Source organism: Columba livia, chromosome 2 (genome assembly GCF_036013475.1).
Source record: "Columba livia isolate bColLiv1 breed racing homer chromosome 2, bColLiv1.pat.W.v2, whole genome shotgun sequence".
NCBI lineage: Eukaryota > Metazoa > Chordata > Aves > Columbiformes > Columbidae > Columba > Columba livia.
In genome coordinates, this window is record NC_088603.1 from 163,284,377 (window position 1) to 163,301,434 (window position 17,058).

Genomic DNA, 17,058 nt, shown 5'->3' on the forward strand with positions numbered 1-17,058 from the left:
ACCCGCGGTGCTCGGCACTCGGCCCCGCGCTGCGCCGGCGATTCCTCCCGGCTCTGCAATACAGGTGGAAACGCCGGCTGGACATCGGCCAGTAGCAGATAATCGGTGCCCTGAGCAGTGCCCGTGGAATCGGGTTTGGCAGTGACGGAGAGCGTGTGTTTCCTTCTGGTGCCGCAGCCTCCCTGTCATGATGTATGAGCCGTTTTAAAGTCATTCTCGCACCCTTTGCAACATCAGCCCAGCCTTGTGGCACTGAGGCGGTTTGTAACTCTGGTCCTGTCTCGCCTCCCGAGGTGCCGACGTCTTCTGCTCCGATGCCTCGGAAGTCTCCCAGTGAGAAGGGGTTTGGGGGGGAGTGCGAGTACCCGCGCACACTGCGCTTAGAGGGTAGGATTGTCATTTTACGGTGGCTTTCTACAAGTGCTTAACACGTCAGTGCACCGAGCAGCTTCTTCACAGACAGTTGCCTCCCGAGGAGCTCTGGTTGCAGAGGGACAGGCCCCGGAGGTGCTGCAGGCGGCCTGGGGCGCCATGGGCGTCCCTGCGGGCGGAGGTGCCATGCTGACGCTCTGTGCAGGTCATTCCGCGCGGGCTGGCGTCCCGCAGCGGGCTGCGCGTGGGGGACCGCATCCTGGAGGTGAACGGCACCGACCTGCGCCACGCCACGCACCAGGAGGCCGTGACCGCGCTGCTGTCCAGCGCGCAGGAGCTCACCGTGCTGGTGAGGAGGGACCCGCCGCCGCCCGGCATGCAGGTGCGTCCAGCGGGAGCCGCGCGCCAGCGCTGCGCCGCCGAGCGGGACTCCGACCGGCTGCGTCACCGGGGCACCCCAAACGTCAGTTTTGGGTGGACAAGTTCCAAACCAGACTTCATTCTAGCTGGGAAAATGTAGCAAATACACCGACTAGGAAAAGGGTTTATACCATTATGTAGCACTCCAACAACATAAAATACAGGTTTGGCGATCAGTTGAGGAGATTATTGGGCTACGACAACACAAGAACAACGAGGATCCACAACATACAGGCATTCACTCAACAGAAACAAAACCAGAGGCCTCTCTCTGCAGGGCACCCACAGGAACGACCACTCGCCCGGCTCAGGCGAGGGCTCCCACCTGCCTGGTCAGGCAAGGACTCGTTCCAGGATATGTCCGGTTAATAACCACGCACCCCAATGAGGATGTCAGGTGCTCTCCATGCCACAAAGTCTCCTTAGTGTCCCAGTCTGAGGGGAGGGCTCCAGTTCACAGACCCGCTGCTCCCACACCGCTCCAGGGGGTCTTTGTGGGGACCCCCTTTTATAACCTGGTCGGATCTGGCTGTGGGCACCACAACGTGGTCCGGAAGCTCCTCAGCTGCTCTGGGCGCCTCCTTTGCTGAGGACCCTGTTTGTTGACGGAGGGTCCCACCCTCCTGCCCCAGCCAGTGCAGGTGACGTCACCGTCACCGTGCCCGGGGCGGGGGAGGGTGTGGCTGTCAGCACCTTGGGACCACCCTGGTGCGGTGGGGACAGGCACAGCGGGGCGCGGAAGGAGCTATAGGGCCATCAGTGGCCCCGGTGGAGGCTCCAGGTCTCAGGGGAACGTGCAGCTGCCGCGGGGTGGAGCTCTGGGCCTGGATACAGCCAGACTTGGGGCTGAGATGTTCTTCTCGGTGGCAGCATCCAGTCTCTGGTGAGTACTGTAGTGTACCTCCAGCTGGGGACCACGGAGGGTCTCTTGCCATGCCCGTGGGCACCTCGGGGTCAGAGAACGATCAGGTTTCCTGAGAGCCGGACCTGAACAGGAGACAAAAACACGGAAAAGGAGCCCATCAAAACCAGTGAACTGTGCCACACGACCAAAAGCTCTAATTCAGGTCCTTTCCAGGGTATTTAGAACATGGCCACCTCCTGGGGGTGTTTCCTTAGCAATTCCTGTCCAAACTTGACCCAGAAACAAGGAGACCTTTTCTGTGTGCGCAGGAAATATGCATTGAAAAGGCCCCGGGAGAAAAACTGGGCATCAGCATCCGCGGTGGCGCCAAGGGTCACGCTGGGAACCCGTTCGATCCCACTGACGAAGGCATCTTCATCTCCAAGGTACAGAGCGCGGCGGGGCGGCTGCGGGGCTGCCGCGGGGCGGCTGTGGAGCTGCTATGGGGCGGCTGCGGGGCTGCTATGGGGCTGCAGTGGGGCAGCTGTGAGGCTGGGGCGGGGCGGCTGCGGGGCTGCTCTGGGGCTGCGGTGGGGCGGCTGTGGGGCTGCTCTGGGGCTGCTCTGGGGCTGCTCTGGGGCGGCTGCGGGGCTGCTCTGGGGCTGCTCTGGGGCTGCTGTGGGGCGGCTGCGGGGCTGCTATGGGGCTGCAGTGGGGCGGCTGCGGGGCTGCTCTGGGGCTGCTGTGGGGCGGCTGCGGGGCTGCTCTGGGGCTGCTGTGGGGCGGCTGCGGGGCTGCTATGGGGCGGCTGCGGGGCGGCTGCGGGGCTGCTCTGGGGCTGCGGTGGGGCGGCTGCGGGGCTGCTATGGGGCTGCTATGGGGCGGCTGCGGGGCTGCTCTGGGGCTGCGGTGGGGCGGCTGCGGGGCGGCTGCGGGGCTGCACTGCTCGTAGCTCCGCAGCGCCTGGTCCTGTTGGTTCCTTGGCCTCTGGCTTGCGGGTGTTCTTCAGTCTCCAGAGTCACTCTGAGCTCTGGCTCTGTAACACGAGGCACCAAGATCTCTGTTTCGTCCAGCGTGCCCTGGGCACACCCCGTTTCACCATGCGTTCTCCTTCCACTGAAGCGGTAACGCCCATCTGGTGGTTCTGTTCTTTCCCTGAGGCACTTCACGCTGTTCCCTGTGTTTCTGTCTGGTTCCTGGGAGCAGCTTCTCCTGCCGCCATCGTACAATTTTTTCTCGCTCCCCACCTCACGCCTTTCTCCTGAGCAAAATCTCATGTTCGCATTTGTTTGGTTTGGGGTTGTTTTGATTGTTGCTTTTGTGTTTTGCTGTTTTCTTTCACCCTGCACGCACAGCAAGTCCCACAGTCTCCTCTCCTGTCCCAGAGTGCAGAACGCGGGTTCGCCTCGTTGCCTCCCCGCCCGTGCGGTGGCGGCGCAGCGCACCGGTGCCTCCCCGGAGCACGCGCGGGTGCGTGTTCTCCAGAACAGCCGGGGTCCGTGCGCCCGTCTGCGCGCAGCGCCCCCCGGGGCGTGCACGAGGCAGGATGGGACCTGTGGCTGGCTGAGGAAAAAACGGGAGTTAATGCCGAAAGAGAGGGTGGAAAATGACAGATACGTGTAATTTAGGTCTGTCTCTACCACAAAGACAGTGGAAAGTCTTCATGCCTCGTTTGTCTCTTACCCACAAAAATGATCGCTATGCTTGCGTTTTCTGTCTCTTCCCAACAAAAGAATTGTTCCACTTTCCATGCTGTGAAGCCGAATCGGAGGAGGGTGAGCTTTCTCACTGTGGCACCGGCAAAGCAAAAGCAGCTTCTTTCCTTGGGGCAGCACATTTCAAATTTAGATGCTTTTTATCTCCCGAAAGATCAATGGTGATCAATATGGAAAGGGGCAGTGTCAGGAGGATGGAGCCAGGCTCTTCTGGTGACAACCAGGGACAGGACAAGGGGCAATGGGTGCAAACTGGAACACAGGAGGTTCCACTGCAAGAGGAGAAGCAACTTGTTCCTGGTGAGGGTGGCAGAGCCTGGCCCAGGCTGCCCAGGGGGTTGTGGAGTCTCCTTCTGTGCAGACATTCCAACCCCCTGGACACCTTCCTGTGTCACCTCAGCTGGGTGTTCCTGCTCCATGGGGGGGTTGCACTGGATGGGCTTTGAGGGCTCTTCAACCCCTGACACCCCGGGATTCTGGGGTTTCTTCTGCGCCTGTTTCCTCTGTCACACTGTACACTTCATTAATTTTCTCCCCTGTCTGTAAGTACACACAAACACTTCAGACGCGGACGTGGAGCCGCAGCTTTCCCCGTTCCTGCGCTCTGGTTCCTCTCCCGCCGGTCCCCGCGCTCCGTCCCCTCTCCTCATCCTCAGCCCCGTCTCGTCCGCTGCAGGTGAGCTCGTCGGGGGCGGCGGCGCGGGACGGGCGGCTGCAGGTGGGGATGCGCATCCTGGAGGTGAACCAGCAGAGCCTGCTGGGCATGACGCACACGGAGGCCGTGCAGATCCTGCGCGGCGTGGGCGACGCGCTGCTGGTGCTGGTGTGCGACGGCTTCGACCCCCGCGCCGCGGCCGCCATCGAGGTGAGGCTGCGCCCCTGCTGCTTCCTAACGACTGCTGGCCGTTTCACACCTTTTGCTGTAGGTCTCGGTTTTCTGAGGCCCTGGGCCCCCACGTCGGCTCTCCTGCTCGGTGACCTGGCGGCGGTGGCCAGTTTGCCAGACCGAGTCTCTGCGACCGCCCCTGCTGGCTGCGGGACCGTTCCACAGTGTCACCGCGCTGCTTAGAAATGCGGTTTTCACGCTCGTTTTCTCCAGGCTGCTTGTGCCTGGTTTTTCTTGTGCCGATGCTGTACTGTCTGTTCACTGGTGTTCGCCTTTCCCCGCAGGGAAACTCTTACCCATAGTAATCCTGTGCCTTCTCAGTTTCTCTTTTCAAGGCTTATCAAGTAAGCTTTTTTATTCTCCACTCGAATAAGTGCCCAGTCCCCAGTACCAATATGTTCCTTATCCCTTTTCTGTACTCGTTTCAATCCAAACTCATCTTCTCTGGCCCTCGAGCTCCTTCAATAGTTGATGCTGGGATGAGGTTTGAAGGTGAGAAGGAGCTCCGACCAGCCCAGGTTCATCTCGGTGCTCTGAATCTGGGAGCCCAGGGAATGGACTTTTTGTGTAACACACCATGTTTTATTGCCTTTTTGCTTTGTAGATGTCTCCAGGGATTATTGCAAACCCTTTTGCTGCTGGCATTGGGCGCAAGAATAGCCTGGAAAGTATCTCTTCTATTGACCGGGACTTGAGCCCTGAAGAGCTGGAGATCCTGCAGAAGGTGGGTGCGATGGCTGCGACTGGGGGAACGTTACAGGGTGGAAAGAATGACTGAGATCTCCAGTGTCTCCCTTGGTGCACTGAACCTGCAGCGTAACGGGTAGTGGATTTCCTTCTGCTGGATCAGCGGTCCCAGCGCTTCGGTCGTGACGGGACTCAGATCTTCTTGAGCTTAGAGGTGCGGCGAGAAGGGAGAGAGCACGGGGCGAGCGGCTCTAACTCTGCTCTCTCGTAGGAGATGGAAATGGTGGGAGAAGCAGCTCAGTGGGAGAGAGAAGAGATGGAGAAAGTGGTGAGAGATGTTTCACGTAGCAGAATCTGTTCTCCGGCGGCTCTGCCGCGGCCGAGCGCTGGCAGCGCCGGCTTGTCTCTAGCCAGACGCCGGTGCTGCGGGGGCTTCGGGTCTTCCCTCTCGGTAGTGAACGCTGGGTTAGTGCAGCTGCTCCTGCCTTTGCGCGCCTCCCCGTGCGCCTTTGTGGCGCTTGTCCGTTCGTTACAGCCTCCGCTGCCCGCTGCCGCACCTTCAGCCCGGGACTCCCGCGTTTAATCGGTTCTCTGTACAGCACTCTGTGACCTGACGCATTTTGTGAGCAGGGATGGGAACACACGGCTCAGAGCTGCCCTGGATTTGAGGAAGCAGCGCTGTTCATCTCAGGCGTGTGCTCCTCAGTTTACTTGTCGTTTTTCTGGTTGGTTCTGTGAATTCCATGTTTCTGCGGCTGTTTCACAGAACCAGGTCAGCAGAGTCACGCCACTCGAGGACGTGGGGTTTCTGGTTGTCCCTCTTCAGACGGTAGTTTATTCAGCCAGGTCCCTTTGGGAGCTGAGGGGAGATGGCGTTCCCCGGTGTCGCCGTCAGGAACCCGCTCTGGGGCGCGCGGCGCCGGTGGGTCCTGCAGGAGCCTCTGCAGCCGGCCAGCGGACGCAGCTGCTGCTTCCAGGCTCCTTCTGTAGCCGTCACCAGGCAGCCTTTTACATTTGCTGCCCCACCGGAGTGCAGGTGTGTCGGCGGTTCTGGACTCAGGTGGGCTTTAGAACTCAGTTAGCACCTGAGATTTTGTTTGCTTTGGAACAGACTGAGAGGACAGAGCCACGAGCCAGAAAATGGCCATATGACCTTTCAGGCACGTGTTATGTGTAGTTATTAAATACACATAAGTACATTCAGTATTTGTATAATCGTACTGCGCTCCGGGTCCATGGGAGCGGGGCACAGGCACGGGGCTGCGCGTCCCGCGGGCTCCTCGGGCAGCTTCGCTTGGTCCTCGCTCTGCGGCGCCGACACGTGCGGAACAGGACCAGGGGTGCTGTCCGAGTGCCGCGAGCTGTCCTCGGGGCTTGACTCCAGCGGAATGGCCATACAGAGCGATTCGGGCAGGAGGGAGCCTCTCCACGTCCCTCGGTTCAGCCCAGAGCGGAGCCGGCTTAGATCAGACTTAGTGATTTGTTCTATGAAGTGTCTTGTTCCTTGCCAAGGAAGGACCCGAGAATGGTGTGTGGTGGTTTCAGAAAACCCAATTTCATGGCGTTACTGTCACAGCAAAGGGTATTCCTTCCAGTTAATGTTGGTAGCGTATGGACTTGAATACTCTGTAGGAGACCTCGGGTCCGGTGAGTTTGACACAGTCTCCACAGCATCCTCACGGCTCAGTTGAGGAGGTGTGGTCTGGACAACAGAGCAGTGAGGTGGGTTGCAAACTGGCTTAAGGAGAGAAGCCAGAGAGCGGTAGTCAATGGTGCGGAGTCCAGCTGGAGGCCAGTATCCAGTGCAGTGCCTCAGGGGTCAGCGCTGGGGCCAATGTTGTTCAATATATTCATTAACGATTTGGACGAGGGAATAGAGTGCACTATCGGCAAGTTTGCTGATGACACCAAGCTGGGAGGGGTGGCTGACACGCCAGAAGGCTGTGCTGCCATCAGAGACCTGGACAGGCTGGAGAGTTGGGCGGGAAATAACCTGATGAAATTTAACAAGGGAAAGTGTAGAGTCCTGCACCTGGGCAGGAACAACCCCAGGTTCCAGTATAGGTTGGGAAATTACATATTAGAGAGCAGTGGAGGGGAAAGGGACCTGGGGCACCTTATGGAGGGTGTCGTTGTTCTTTGTGGAGGCCGAACCACGCGCCGGGATCACGGTTCATCCTGCCTGGGGGCTCCGAGGCTGCCGTGACGTGTATTTAACACTCCTGCGGTTACTCCGAGGCTGCCGTGACGTGTATTTAACACTTCTGCGGTTACTCCGAGGCTGCCGTGACGTGTATTTAGCACTTCTGTGGTCTGTGTTCCCACCTGCCGCCTCTTCCTCTGCTGTGCCAGGTGTAACGGCCGTGCTGTGTCCTGCCCCGCGGCGCTGGGCTGCAGGTGACGGCAGGGACAGGGCTCCCCAGCCCCGCTGCCTTACGGCCAGTGCTGAGTGGTGGCTGTTGTAAAGCTGTAGGAGGTTCCCACCTCAGTGCCAGAGCCTCAGTGACACTGTTTGTGTCACCATTTTTGGACCTGTTCTCTAATACTTTAAGGTTTCGTGTTCCGTTTTGCACACAAGTGACAGACACCAAATGTGTCTCCTTACGGTAAGGTTGTGGACTGAAGAAATGTGAAGGATTTTGGCTTTGCCGTGCTCACCATCAGTGCTGCAGAGGTTTTCACTCACCGCATCTATCTCCCCGTTCAGTTCTTTGATAGCTCAGTTTCTAACAGCAGCATTAGTAACCCCAGTTCTCGAGGGACCGGTTCGTGGTGCGTTCCTGTGCCCCAGCTCTGTGGCTGTGGTTGTTTCTCTGGCTCTCCAGGTGTTGTCAGGACGGACTTTGAACAGCCCACGGCCCAGTCTGGGCTGCCTGCGGCTCTTGTCTCTTCACCTGGAGACCCCACAGAACAGTCACGTACGAGGTGATTACTTTTAGCTTGAACACTCACTTTACATGTAGCACTTGTCCAAAATTGGACTTCACCTTAACTATCCCTAAATACCCCTTGGGGTCTTGTGATCCTCCAGAGCGTTAGTGTGTTCTCACCTTGCTCACTGTTGTCTGGAGGTCAGGCGTGCGACATGGCACATTGATTATTTGCTGGTGGCAACGCACAGGAGCTTTGGAAGAGAAGCGCGGCGGTGCTTATCTGAGTTTTCAGTAGCTCCCTCTGTATTTCTCAGACACCGTCCCCGTCCCGTTGTCCCGGCCGCGGGGTGGGTCACACTGCACCGTCGGGAGGTCGCGCTGACACCGTCGGGAGGTCGCGCTGCACCATCAGAAGGTCGCACTGACACTGTCGGGAGGTCACACTGACACCATCGGGAGGTCGCGCTGACACTGTCGGGAGGTCGCGCTGACACTGTCGGGAGGTCGCACTGACACTGTCGGGAGGTCGCGCTGACACCGTTGGGAGGTCGCGCTGCACCGTCGGGAGGTTGCGCTGCACCGTCGGGAGGTCGCGCTGCACCGTCGGGAGGTCGCGCTGACACCGTTGGGAGGTCGCGCTGCACCGTCGGGGGGTCGCGCTGCACCGTCGGCGGGTCGTGCTGCACCGTCGGGAGGTCGTGCTGACACCGTTGGGAGGTCGCGCTGCACCGTCGGGAGGTCGCGCTGACACCGTTGGGAGGTCGCGCTGCACCGTCGGGGGGTCGCGCTGCACCGTCGGGAGGTTGCGCTGCACCGTCGGGGGGTCGCGCTGACACCGTCGGGAGGTCGTGCTGACACCGTCGGGAGGTCGTGCTGACACCGTTGGGAGGTCGCGCTGCACCGTCGGGTCACACTGCACCGTCGGGGGGTCGCGCTGCACCATCAGGAGGTCGCGCTGCACCGTCGGGAGGTCGCGCTGCACCGTCGGGGGGTCACGCTGCGCAGCGCGGCGGGACAGCGATGCTGCTCGTTCCCCGGCCCTGGCGCTGCTGCAGGGTGGATAAATGCACAGAAGTCCCGCTTGGAGACAGTGACGTGCTCACACGTCCGTCCTGCAGCCTGGGAGCAAGCCGGAGCTGGCGCTGTGGGATGGGTCGCCGCTCGCCCTGAGGCCGTTCCCGCGCTGCGCTGGGTGGCCGAGCGCTGCCCCGCGGGTTTGACGCCCTGCCCCGTGCTCACACAGCGGCTCTGTCTGTAGCCCTTTGGCTGCGGTGCTGGTAACAAGTATGTGGGCTTTTAGGTCTTTTTCGCTAGTCCAGCGAGGCCTGTGCTCTGCAGGTTCGTTCCCTTCCCGCCTCCCCAGCCTGTGCTCTGCCAGGGCACAACTTGCAGCAATAAGAACCTTCTCCTCCCCTTGGCCGTGCTGTAGCTTGTGCTCGAGGGGCTTCAGCTCCCTTTGGTGTTCCCCGAGATCGACCCTGCTGGGGATTTAGAGACATCCGCTGTCTCCCCTGCTCTGGTGACACCCCGGCTCATGTCACACGGGGCGTCTGTTCCTGTCTGTGCTGCTGGCATGACCGAGCTCACACACAATTCCAGCTCCGCTCTCCCCATGCCCGGTGTTGGTGCTGGTGGCGGCTGCAGCCCCGCGTGGCTCCTGCTCCGTGTGCCGCTGCGGCGCTGATCTCTGTCCTCTGTCCCTGCCCGCGCTGATCTCTGTCCTCTTCTCTGTCCTTCTGTCCCTACACGTGCTGATCTCTGTCCTCTTCTCTGTCCTTCTGTCCCTACACGTGCTGATCTCTGTCCTCTTCTCTGTCCTCTCTTCCTGCCTGCACTGCCGGACGCTGCTCCTGTTCCTGTCCCGCCGCGGTGCTGATCTCTGTCCTGGTCTCCGTCGTCTCTCCCTGCCGGACGCTGCTCGGCCGTTCAGGAGCGGGTGCGCAGGGAGCGGGAGGCGGCCACGCGGCAGCTGGAGGAGGCGGAGGTGAGGACACGACGACGCAGGACGGGGCGCGCGGGGGCTGCCGGCTGCAGGGACCTCCGACACCGCTCGCTCCCCTTAACTCCCGTTCTCCACAGGTCATAGTCCGCACCCCCCAAAAACACACTTTTGAGTATAGGAGAAGATATCAGAAATTAAGAAATCTGTGATGTGATTGAGGAGGGAATGGTGAAAAACAATGGCTAGAATTAGAAAAGCCAAAAAATGCAAACGGGGAGTGAAATCAAACAAAATTATACAATGAGTGTGAGTTAAGGTGGAGAAAAGATACTGATGGGGGGGCCCAGGGAACGGCCGGAGCTGTGCCGGGGGCAGTGGGACATGGGGAAAAGGTTCTTCCCCAGAGGTGCTGGACACTGAACAGGCTCCCAGGGAGGGGTCACGGCCCAACCCGACAGTGTTCAACAAGAGACTGGACACCGGCCTCAGACACACGGGGTGACCTGTGGGGTGTCCTGGGCAGGGACAGGAGCTGGAACCCGTGATCCTGTGGGTCCCTCCAGCTCAGGACACTGTGGTTCTGTGATGCTGTAGAGGAGTTATAGATGTGCCTTCCCCAGTGTCTCCAAATCCAGGCCGTAAGCCTTTCAGGTGCTCTTTGGAGGACACCGGTAGGTACGTCACGTTCTCTCCCCGCACGAGGGACTGGACGTGTGCACGTGTGGCAGGAGCAGGGGGGGACCTGTGCACCTGTGGGGACCCAGAGCGACGGCGCCTCTGCAGTGTTTCTCAAGCCTCTGCCATGTTTGTGTCTGGTTCATTTTCCATCAGTGGGGACTTCCTGCAGAGCCTGGAGATAAGCCTTGGTTATTGCCGGGGGTGGTTTCCTTTTAGTCGCTGTGTCTAGGGGATGTAGGTGACCTCTGGCCTGATCTCCTCCCGGTGTTGTCTCTCTCCTCCCCTGCCCTCTCCAGAGCGCCACGAGCGAGCCGCTGCGGCTGGACTACCGGACCCTGGCTGCCCTGCCCAGCAGCGGCCTGCAGCGCGGGAACCGCTCCGTAAGTGCGGGCCGGGGCGCGGGCTGGGCGCGGGCTGCGCGGGGCCGACGGCGCCGCCAGGGGAGGTGGCGACGCCCTGCACCGGGACACGGGAGCGGAACCGCGGTAGAACCGGGCAGGGTGGAACAGGAGGTAGCCACAAAGAAAGATGAGAACAAGAAACTGGGGAGAGCAGGGAGCCGCGTCACTTGGCATTTTGGAAAGGGAGGCGGCCCGGGTAATTGCCGAGACAGGAAAGCGCCCTGGTTGCGGCAGAAGGGACAGCCCAGCGGAGAGGGGGCGTGCGAGGGAGGAACGGCTGGAAGCTGAGCGGAGCGAGGGAGGATGCCTTCTGACAGAGTTGTGCGTGAATTCATTGCGGATGGTGTTTAGCGAGGAGGGATGGGGGGTGCTGGTGCCAAAAGTACTAAATCGAGATCCATCCAGGACTGCAAAGGCAAAGCGTCAGCGGTTGTGCATCGTGACTCGGTCCTGGCACAGCCTTGGGTGCTCCTGCCCCGGGACCTGCGTTCCAGTCCCTGGTGCGCGGTGGCAGCTCAGCCAAGAGAAGCCCACATTTCACAGCTTCACAAAGTCGTCTGTCTCTCCTGTGTTGTTTAAAACCTTACCTCACCTCCTCGCTTCCCTTGGCCGTGGTTTATCTTGCCTGCATCATGCCTAGTGCACCGGGCTTCTGCCTGCTTCCTCACACTCCGGTCCTCACCTCCTCCGGCAGCAAGAGCGATCCCTTCACTCTGATCATAGATCCCGCATTCCCATTCCATTGTTTCGGGATCATCTCTTTTACCTTCACTGTCCACCTCATTCCATCCAGACAGGTCCCTCTCCTGTCCATCTGTCCTCTCGTTGACTTCAGGCTCTCTTGCTTTCTGCTTTCACACTGATTACAGCCCTGCTTTTCTCCAGCTTTGTCGTGTTTTGTTCCTCCCCATACTCCCCAGCTTTTGGGTTTTCTCTCCTGGCTGTTCACACAGAAAGTATTATCAGGCAAAGCTCTAACATATTTTTAGCAGCTCTCCGTGTAACGCGGCAGCTGGAGGGCAGGGCAGAGCCAGCCCGACGCGGCAGCTGCCTGCGTGCTGGGCGCCCGGTGCCGCCGGGCAGCTCGTGCCGCAGCCGCCTGTCCGCGCAGGAACGCCGGGCCGGAACGCGGGCTGGACGCGCCGGCACGCCGGAGCGCGCGGGCGGCAGCTGTAAATGTCCCGCTGCAGGGGCAGGGCCAACTGGGGCCCGCGGTTCTCTTTTTCCAGCTGTCGTTTGCCAGCCCCGTCTCTGCTCTGCTGGAAATGGCCGGTCTGCCCGGGGGGCGGGACGGGGAGACGGCTCCAAGGACGCTCCCCGGGAGCCGCCGGCCCCGCTGGGGCTGACAGACGCGGGTCGGTCCGGCCGACACAAAGCACGCGGTCCAGGTAACGCGTTGTCCGTCTCCAGACGCTCTGACTGCGTTCAGCTGACTAATGCCCAGTGCCCTCAGTGTTTTTCCTCCTGTCTCTGTGCCAGCTTCCTCACCACGTACATTCTCCAAACGGTGCCTACGAGTCTGGTGTTGCAGGTGCACCGTTGAGCAGGAGGTGCCGACCCCTGTCCTGACCACTATAGGCTGAGTGGAATTTGTCACGAGGATTCCCCGGGAACTGCCCCGAAGAAGGGGGCAGCTAGTTGTCTGTCTTGCATTAATCTGTATTGCCCTGTATTGGTCCTTTAGTGGGCAAGATTTATCGGGCTTACTGAGATGTCTGTTTGTTTGTACACTGTTAAACCCCCGTTGGAAGCTGCATGGGAACGCTCATCTGGTGCTCGCGGCTGCACCCGCTCCGCAGTCGCTCGTGCGCGGGGTGCCGGCGCACAGCGGTGCCGGGCGCTGCGTCGCAGTCGCTGGGGAGCGGGCGCGCGCTCTGTCTTGCGCGCAGCGCAGGCCTGAGAAGCGCAGCTCTGAAGGGCTGCGTCTGACGCAGCACACGCTGGAAATCCAGCTTTGCTTTCTGGTCTGTAAGCAATGGAGGAGACTTCACATCTCTCAGTAGCGTATCACTATAGTTAGTTCATTAACAGTCTCTGCTTATCAGTCTCAATGTGTTTCTCTTCAGTTTCCAAGCACTGATTCTTTCTCTGTACTTGTTCATTAGATTTAAGATTAGATTTGTTTCAGCCTCTGTGGCAAAGCGATGGATCGGAACTGCAGGTGCATTTCTTGAGTGTTTGTGTTGGGTGGCGGGTAGAACACAGTTGTCGTGGCTGCTCGACAGGGGTGACAGAGGCAGGGCTGGGAAGAGCACACGGCACTGTCGTTTCTTACCCGGAATAGAAATGGCCGCTCGTCTGACAGAAATAGCCGCCGGTGCGCACGGGAGGCGGCAGCCGCGCCGGCACAGCGGCCGCAGCGGCGCTGGAGCCCGAACGGCGGGTCATGGCGCTCGGTTCCAGCCCTGCCCGTGGACGAGCGGGACCTGAGCTCCCCGTGGCCCGCGGGACCTCAGGGGTGCCGGGGGACGTCCGGCTCCACTGTGCCCTCCAGGCCTTGGTCAGTCCTCCCTTGGCAAAGCAAAGGAGGCGCTGGTGGTGGAGGGACCGGCTGGAGCGGCGGGCCGGTGCCGTGCCCTTCGGCGCGGAGGCGGCGGGGTCCCGATCCGTGCTGCGGGGCAGCGCGCAGCGGTGTCGTTACTGCGCCCGAACGGACAGGTCATGTCCTCAAAGCTCCTGTCGGCCGGCGTCACCTCCTGCGCGCTGCAACAAGTGCTGCAGCTTGCTGCTGTAATTTGTGGCACTCCGGGAAAAAAGGTTGGAATTTGGATGTGTCTTGTTTTGGGGATTTTGTTGGTTGTTTTTGTTTCAGTGGGTTGGTTTTGGGTTTTGTAGGTGTTTTGTACATTGGAAAGGCACATAGCTACAATAGCAACATTTCTGAGGGCAGCAGGGGTTTAGCGCCTGAAGAAACCCGATAGGAGCCAGGGCTGTGTCAGCCGCCGCTTTGGGCTGGGCGAGCGCTGGGGAAGGGCTCAGGAATCCGGAGCCTCGCAGCTGCCGCTGTACTCGCAGCCCGCCCGGCCCCGCAGAGCTATTTCTGTGGACGCTGCGTGACTCGTGCTGGAGAACGTGCCCCGAGCAGAGGGTCTTTCTGCTCCCCGGCCGGCGCCCGGAGAGAGGGAGCTTGGCTGGCTGCTCTCCGGTGTCTCTGCTGCGCTGGAGAAGGCTGTGGCGGGGGTAACGTGTCTCTCTTTGGCATTGCCCGAGGGAAGGTGGGTGCTTCGTCTGGGACGGAGCAGCTGAGCGCTGGCAGAACTGGAGCTGGGTTCCAGTCCTGCTTCAGTGAGCGCAACAAGGGGTCTGTGCGGCTCGCTGCTCCTCAGCCGCCCGTTGCTTGTTGGTGTGTGTTATGGTGAAGTGGGGCTGTAAAAGCGTGTTTGCCCCTCAAGGTGTGGTGGGACTGCATGGGATAGGTGACGTGGTGATAGCTGTGTGACTGTATGGAAGCGCGCTCGAGCGAGGTGAGAGGCGTTGTTCTGTGTGACGGTGCTGGAAATACCTGAAAGTGCGCTGGGGTGAGACAGCTGTGTTCGGCGTGCGATGGCGGCGCTGCATCGGGGATGTGCTGCGGTGGGATGGGGCTTTGCTGGGGAGCAGCCGAGTCTGGAGAGCTGCTGCAGCCAGGCGGGGTGTGTGGGGAGCCGGGTGTGCGGGGAGCTGGGTGTGCAGGGTGTGCGGGGAGCAGGGTGTGCGGGGAGCTGGGTGTGCAGGGAGCTGGGTGTGCAGGCAGCTGGGTGTGCAGGGTGTGCAGGCAGCAGGGTGTGCGGGGAGCTGGGTGTGCAGGGTGTGCAGGCAGCAGGGTGTGCGGGGAGCTGGGTGTGCGGGCAGCTGGGTGTGCAGGGTGTGCAGGCAGCAGGGTGTGCGGGGAGCTGGGTGTGCGGGCAGCTGGGTGTGCAGGGTGTGCAGGCAGCAGGGTGTGCGGGGAGCTGGGTGTGCGGGCAGCTGGGTGTGCAGGGTGTGCAGGGAGCTGGGTGTGCGGGGAGCTGGGTGTGCAGGGAGCTGGGTGTGCAGGCAGCTGGGTGTGCAGGGTGTGCAGGCAGCAGGGTGTGCGGGGAGCTGGGTGTGCAGGGTGTGCAGGCAGCAGGGTGTGCGGGGAGCTGGGTGTGCGGGCAGCTGGGTGTGCAGGGTGTGCAGGCAGCAGGGTGTGCGGGGAGCTGGGTGTGCGGGCAGCTGGGTGTGCAGGGTGTGCAGGCAGCAGGGTGTGCAGGGAGCTGGGTGTGCAGGGTGTGCGGGGAGCTGGGTGTGCAGGCAGCAGGGTGTGCAGGGTGTGCGGGCAGCTGGGTGTGCAGGGTGTGCAGGCAGCAGGGTGTGCAGGCAGCTGGGTGTGCAGGGTGTGCGGGGTGTGCAGGCAGCTGGGTGTGCAGGGTGTGCGGGGTGTGCAGGGTGTGCGGGGAGCTGGGTGTGCAGGCAGCAGGGTGTGCAGGGTGTGCGGGCAGCTGGGTGTGCGGGGAGCTGGGTGTGCGGGCAGCTGGGTGTGCGGGGAGCTGGGTGTGCGGGCAGCTGGGTGTGCGGGGAGCGCTCGTGCCCGTCAGCTCGGCGTGTTTCACGTGCTGACAGCCGGGTCCTCAGCTCTGCTCTTGGAAGCACCACTGGGGGTCCCGGGACTGGTGCCAGAGCGGGGGAAGGGGTGGTCGTGTGGGCATCAGCACTGGCATTCCTCTCTCCCCTGTCCTTCAGCAGCACCAGCTGCTCTGTATTTTCTCCCTCCTCTCCTTGACTCTGTTCTCCATGTTTCCTTCTGATCCTTTTGTTTCCTCTCAGCTCGTTCAGTATATTAAGGCCAGGTCCGGCATGGAGGGCGCCGGGGCCGTGCTGCCGCTGCCGGCGCAGGACAGCCGGGACTCGGCCCCAGCCGCGGCTGCGGGCCCCGTCGGGAGCGCGCCCGCCCGCCCCCGGGACCCCGCGCCGCCCGACGCGCGCACGAGCGGGGCAGAAAAGCCCCAGCGAGACAAGCAGGATCCCGCGGGCTGCCCCCTGTCCCAGGACCAGACGCCAGAGGCGCCAGAGCAAGAGTGTCTGATCGACTCCCAGCCCATCCTCTTCAGCGAGAACCCCTTCGTGGTGGCCAACCGCAGGGGCACGGCGCTGGGGGGGCCGCCCCTGGGCTACGGCAAGGGGGGCGTGCTGAAGACCAACCTGTACTCCAAGGCAAGCAGCCCTGGCATGCGGTGTGTGGCACGTGGTCACGCCGTGGCGGCCGCCCGCGTCCTGCCGAGCCTGATCCCCCCTAACACGCGCTTCTCGAGTGTGGTGTGTGGACCATTGTCTCCCAGCACTAACGTTCCCCGTTGTTGCCGAGCGTGCTGCTGAGCTCTGCGGGACACGGCGCTGTCGGCAGCCCCGGCTCTCGCTGGGGCAGGAGCGGGGCAGGGCGCCGTGGCCCCTGTCTGCACCAGTTGTCGCCGCGGGGAGCTGGCAGGGCTCGTTGGAGATTGGTGGTGGCATCACACGGGTGTTCCTGGGCCCAAACAAACACGGCCGGTCCTAGACCTCTGACTCTAGGAGGCGGCGCAGCTGGCACAGTTAATCTGCAGCCCGGGGGCTTGCTGTGCGTGACACACCTCAGCCTATCTGGACTTTCAGATTTCAGGGGAGAACTTGGCTTTTTGGTCTTGGAAGTCTGTATTTAACTGTCTGACTGTTGCAGAGGGCGCCTGTGGCAGAGCAAGGACTAGACACAAAGATACCATATTCCAGATCAGCACCACACCACTTTCCCCTTTTCCTTTCTCAGCCTTTCGGAAGGTCTGAAAAGCAAGAGAAGCAAAAAACCACAAACAGCTGCCACACACAGAAGCAAAAGCTCAAACAAGCAACAGCCAGCTCCGGTCCCTTGGGTGTTTGTAGCCAGTTCCTTGGTGAGAACGTGTTTTCACGGGTGTGCAGGCAGAGTGAGGCAGAGCTGAACCTCTGTAGCCTCCCCGTACGTTAGAAGACAGCGGCTGTGGTTTGGGCACTATGGACATGCAGGCTCAGGGGTCAGCCAGCAGTGGTCAGAGCGCTGGCCCTGTTGAAGGCAGAGCTGATGCCTGCGGGCTGTCCTCGGCCTGCGGGGGTGTCACGGTCAGCTGGAGCTCGTCCGGTTCCACGTGCTGTCGGAGGGGCCCGGTTCCCATCTGCACGTGCTGACGTGCTGGAGCAGCGTGTCCGCGGGCTGCACTGGCAAAGGGCGCCGAAAGCCCCGTCCCTGCGGGCTGTGACCGCGCGTGCTGCGCAGCGCAGGGCTGCGGAGCGGGA

General features: G+C 61.3%; 1 protein-coding gene across 40 annotated transcripts in view; it reads left to right on the plus strand.

The window, feature by feature from the left end:
* The window catches only part of SCRIB (scribble planar cell polarity protein), a 133,547-nt gene that overhangs the window by 83,827 nt on the left and 32,662 nt on the right, over positions 1–17,058 (plus strand). For 12 of the 40 annotated variants that reach the window (XM_065054811.1, XM_065054838.1, XM_065054821.1 and 9 more), the window contains exons 23-29: positions 578–754; positions 1,966–2,082; positions 4,028–4,216; positions 4,842–4,961; positions 5,196–5,252; positions 9,728–9,781; positions 10,714–10,797. In XM_065054811.1, the coding sequence (XP_064910883.1) occupies positions 578–754; positions 1,966–2,082; positions 4,028–4,216; positions 4,842–4,961; positions 5,196–5,252; positions 9,728–9,781; positions 10,714–10,797 (798 nt within the window). Of the gene's footprint in view, positions 1–577; positions 755–1,965; positions 2,083–4,027; positions 4,217–4,841; positions 4,962–5,195; positions 5,253–9,727; positions 9,782–10,713; positions 10,798–15,582; positions 15,970–17,058 lie in introns of all 40 variants that reach the window. The other 28 variants (XM_065054829.1, XM_065054833.1, XM_065054845.1 and 25 more) reach the window with 6 other exon arrangements.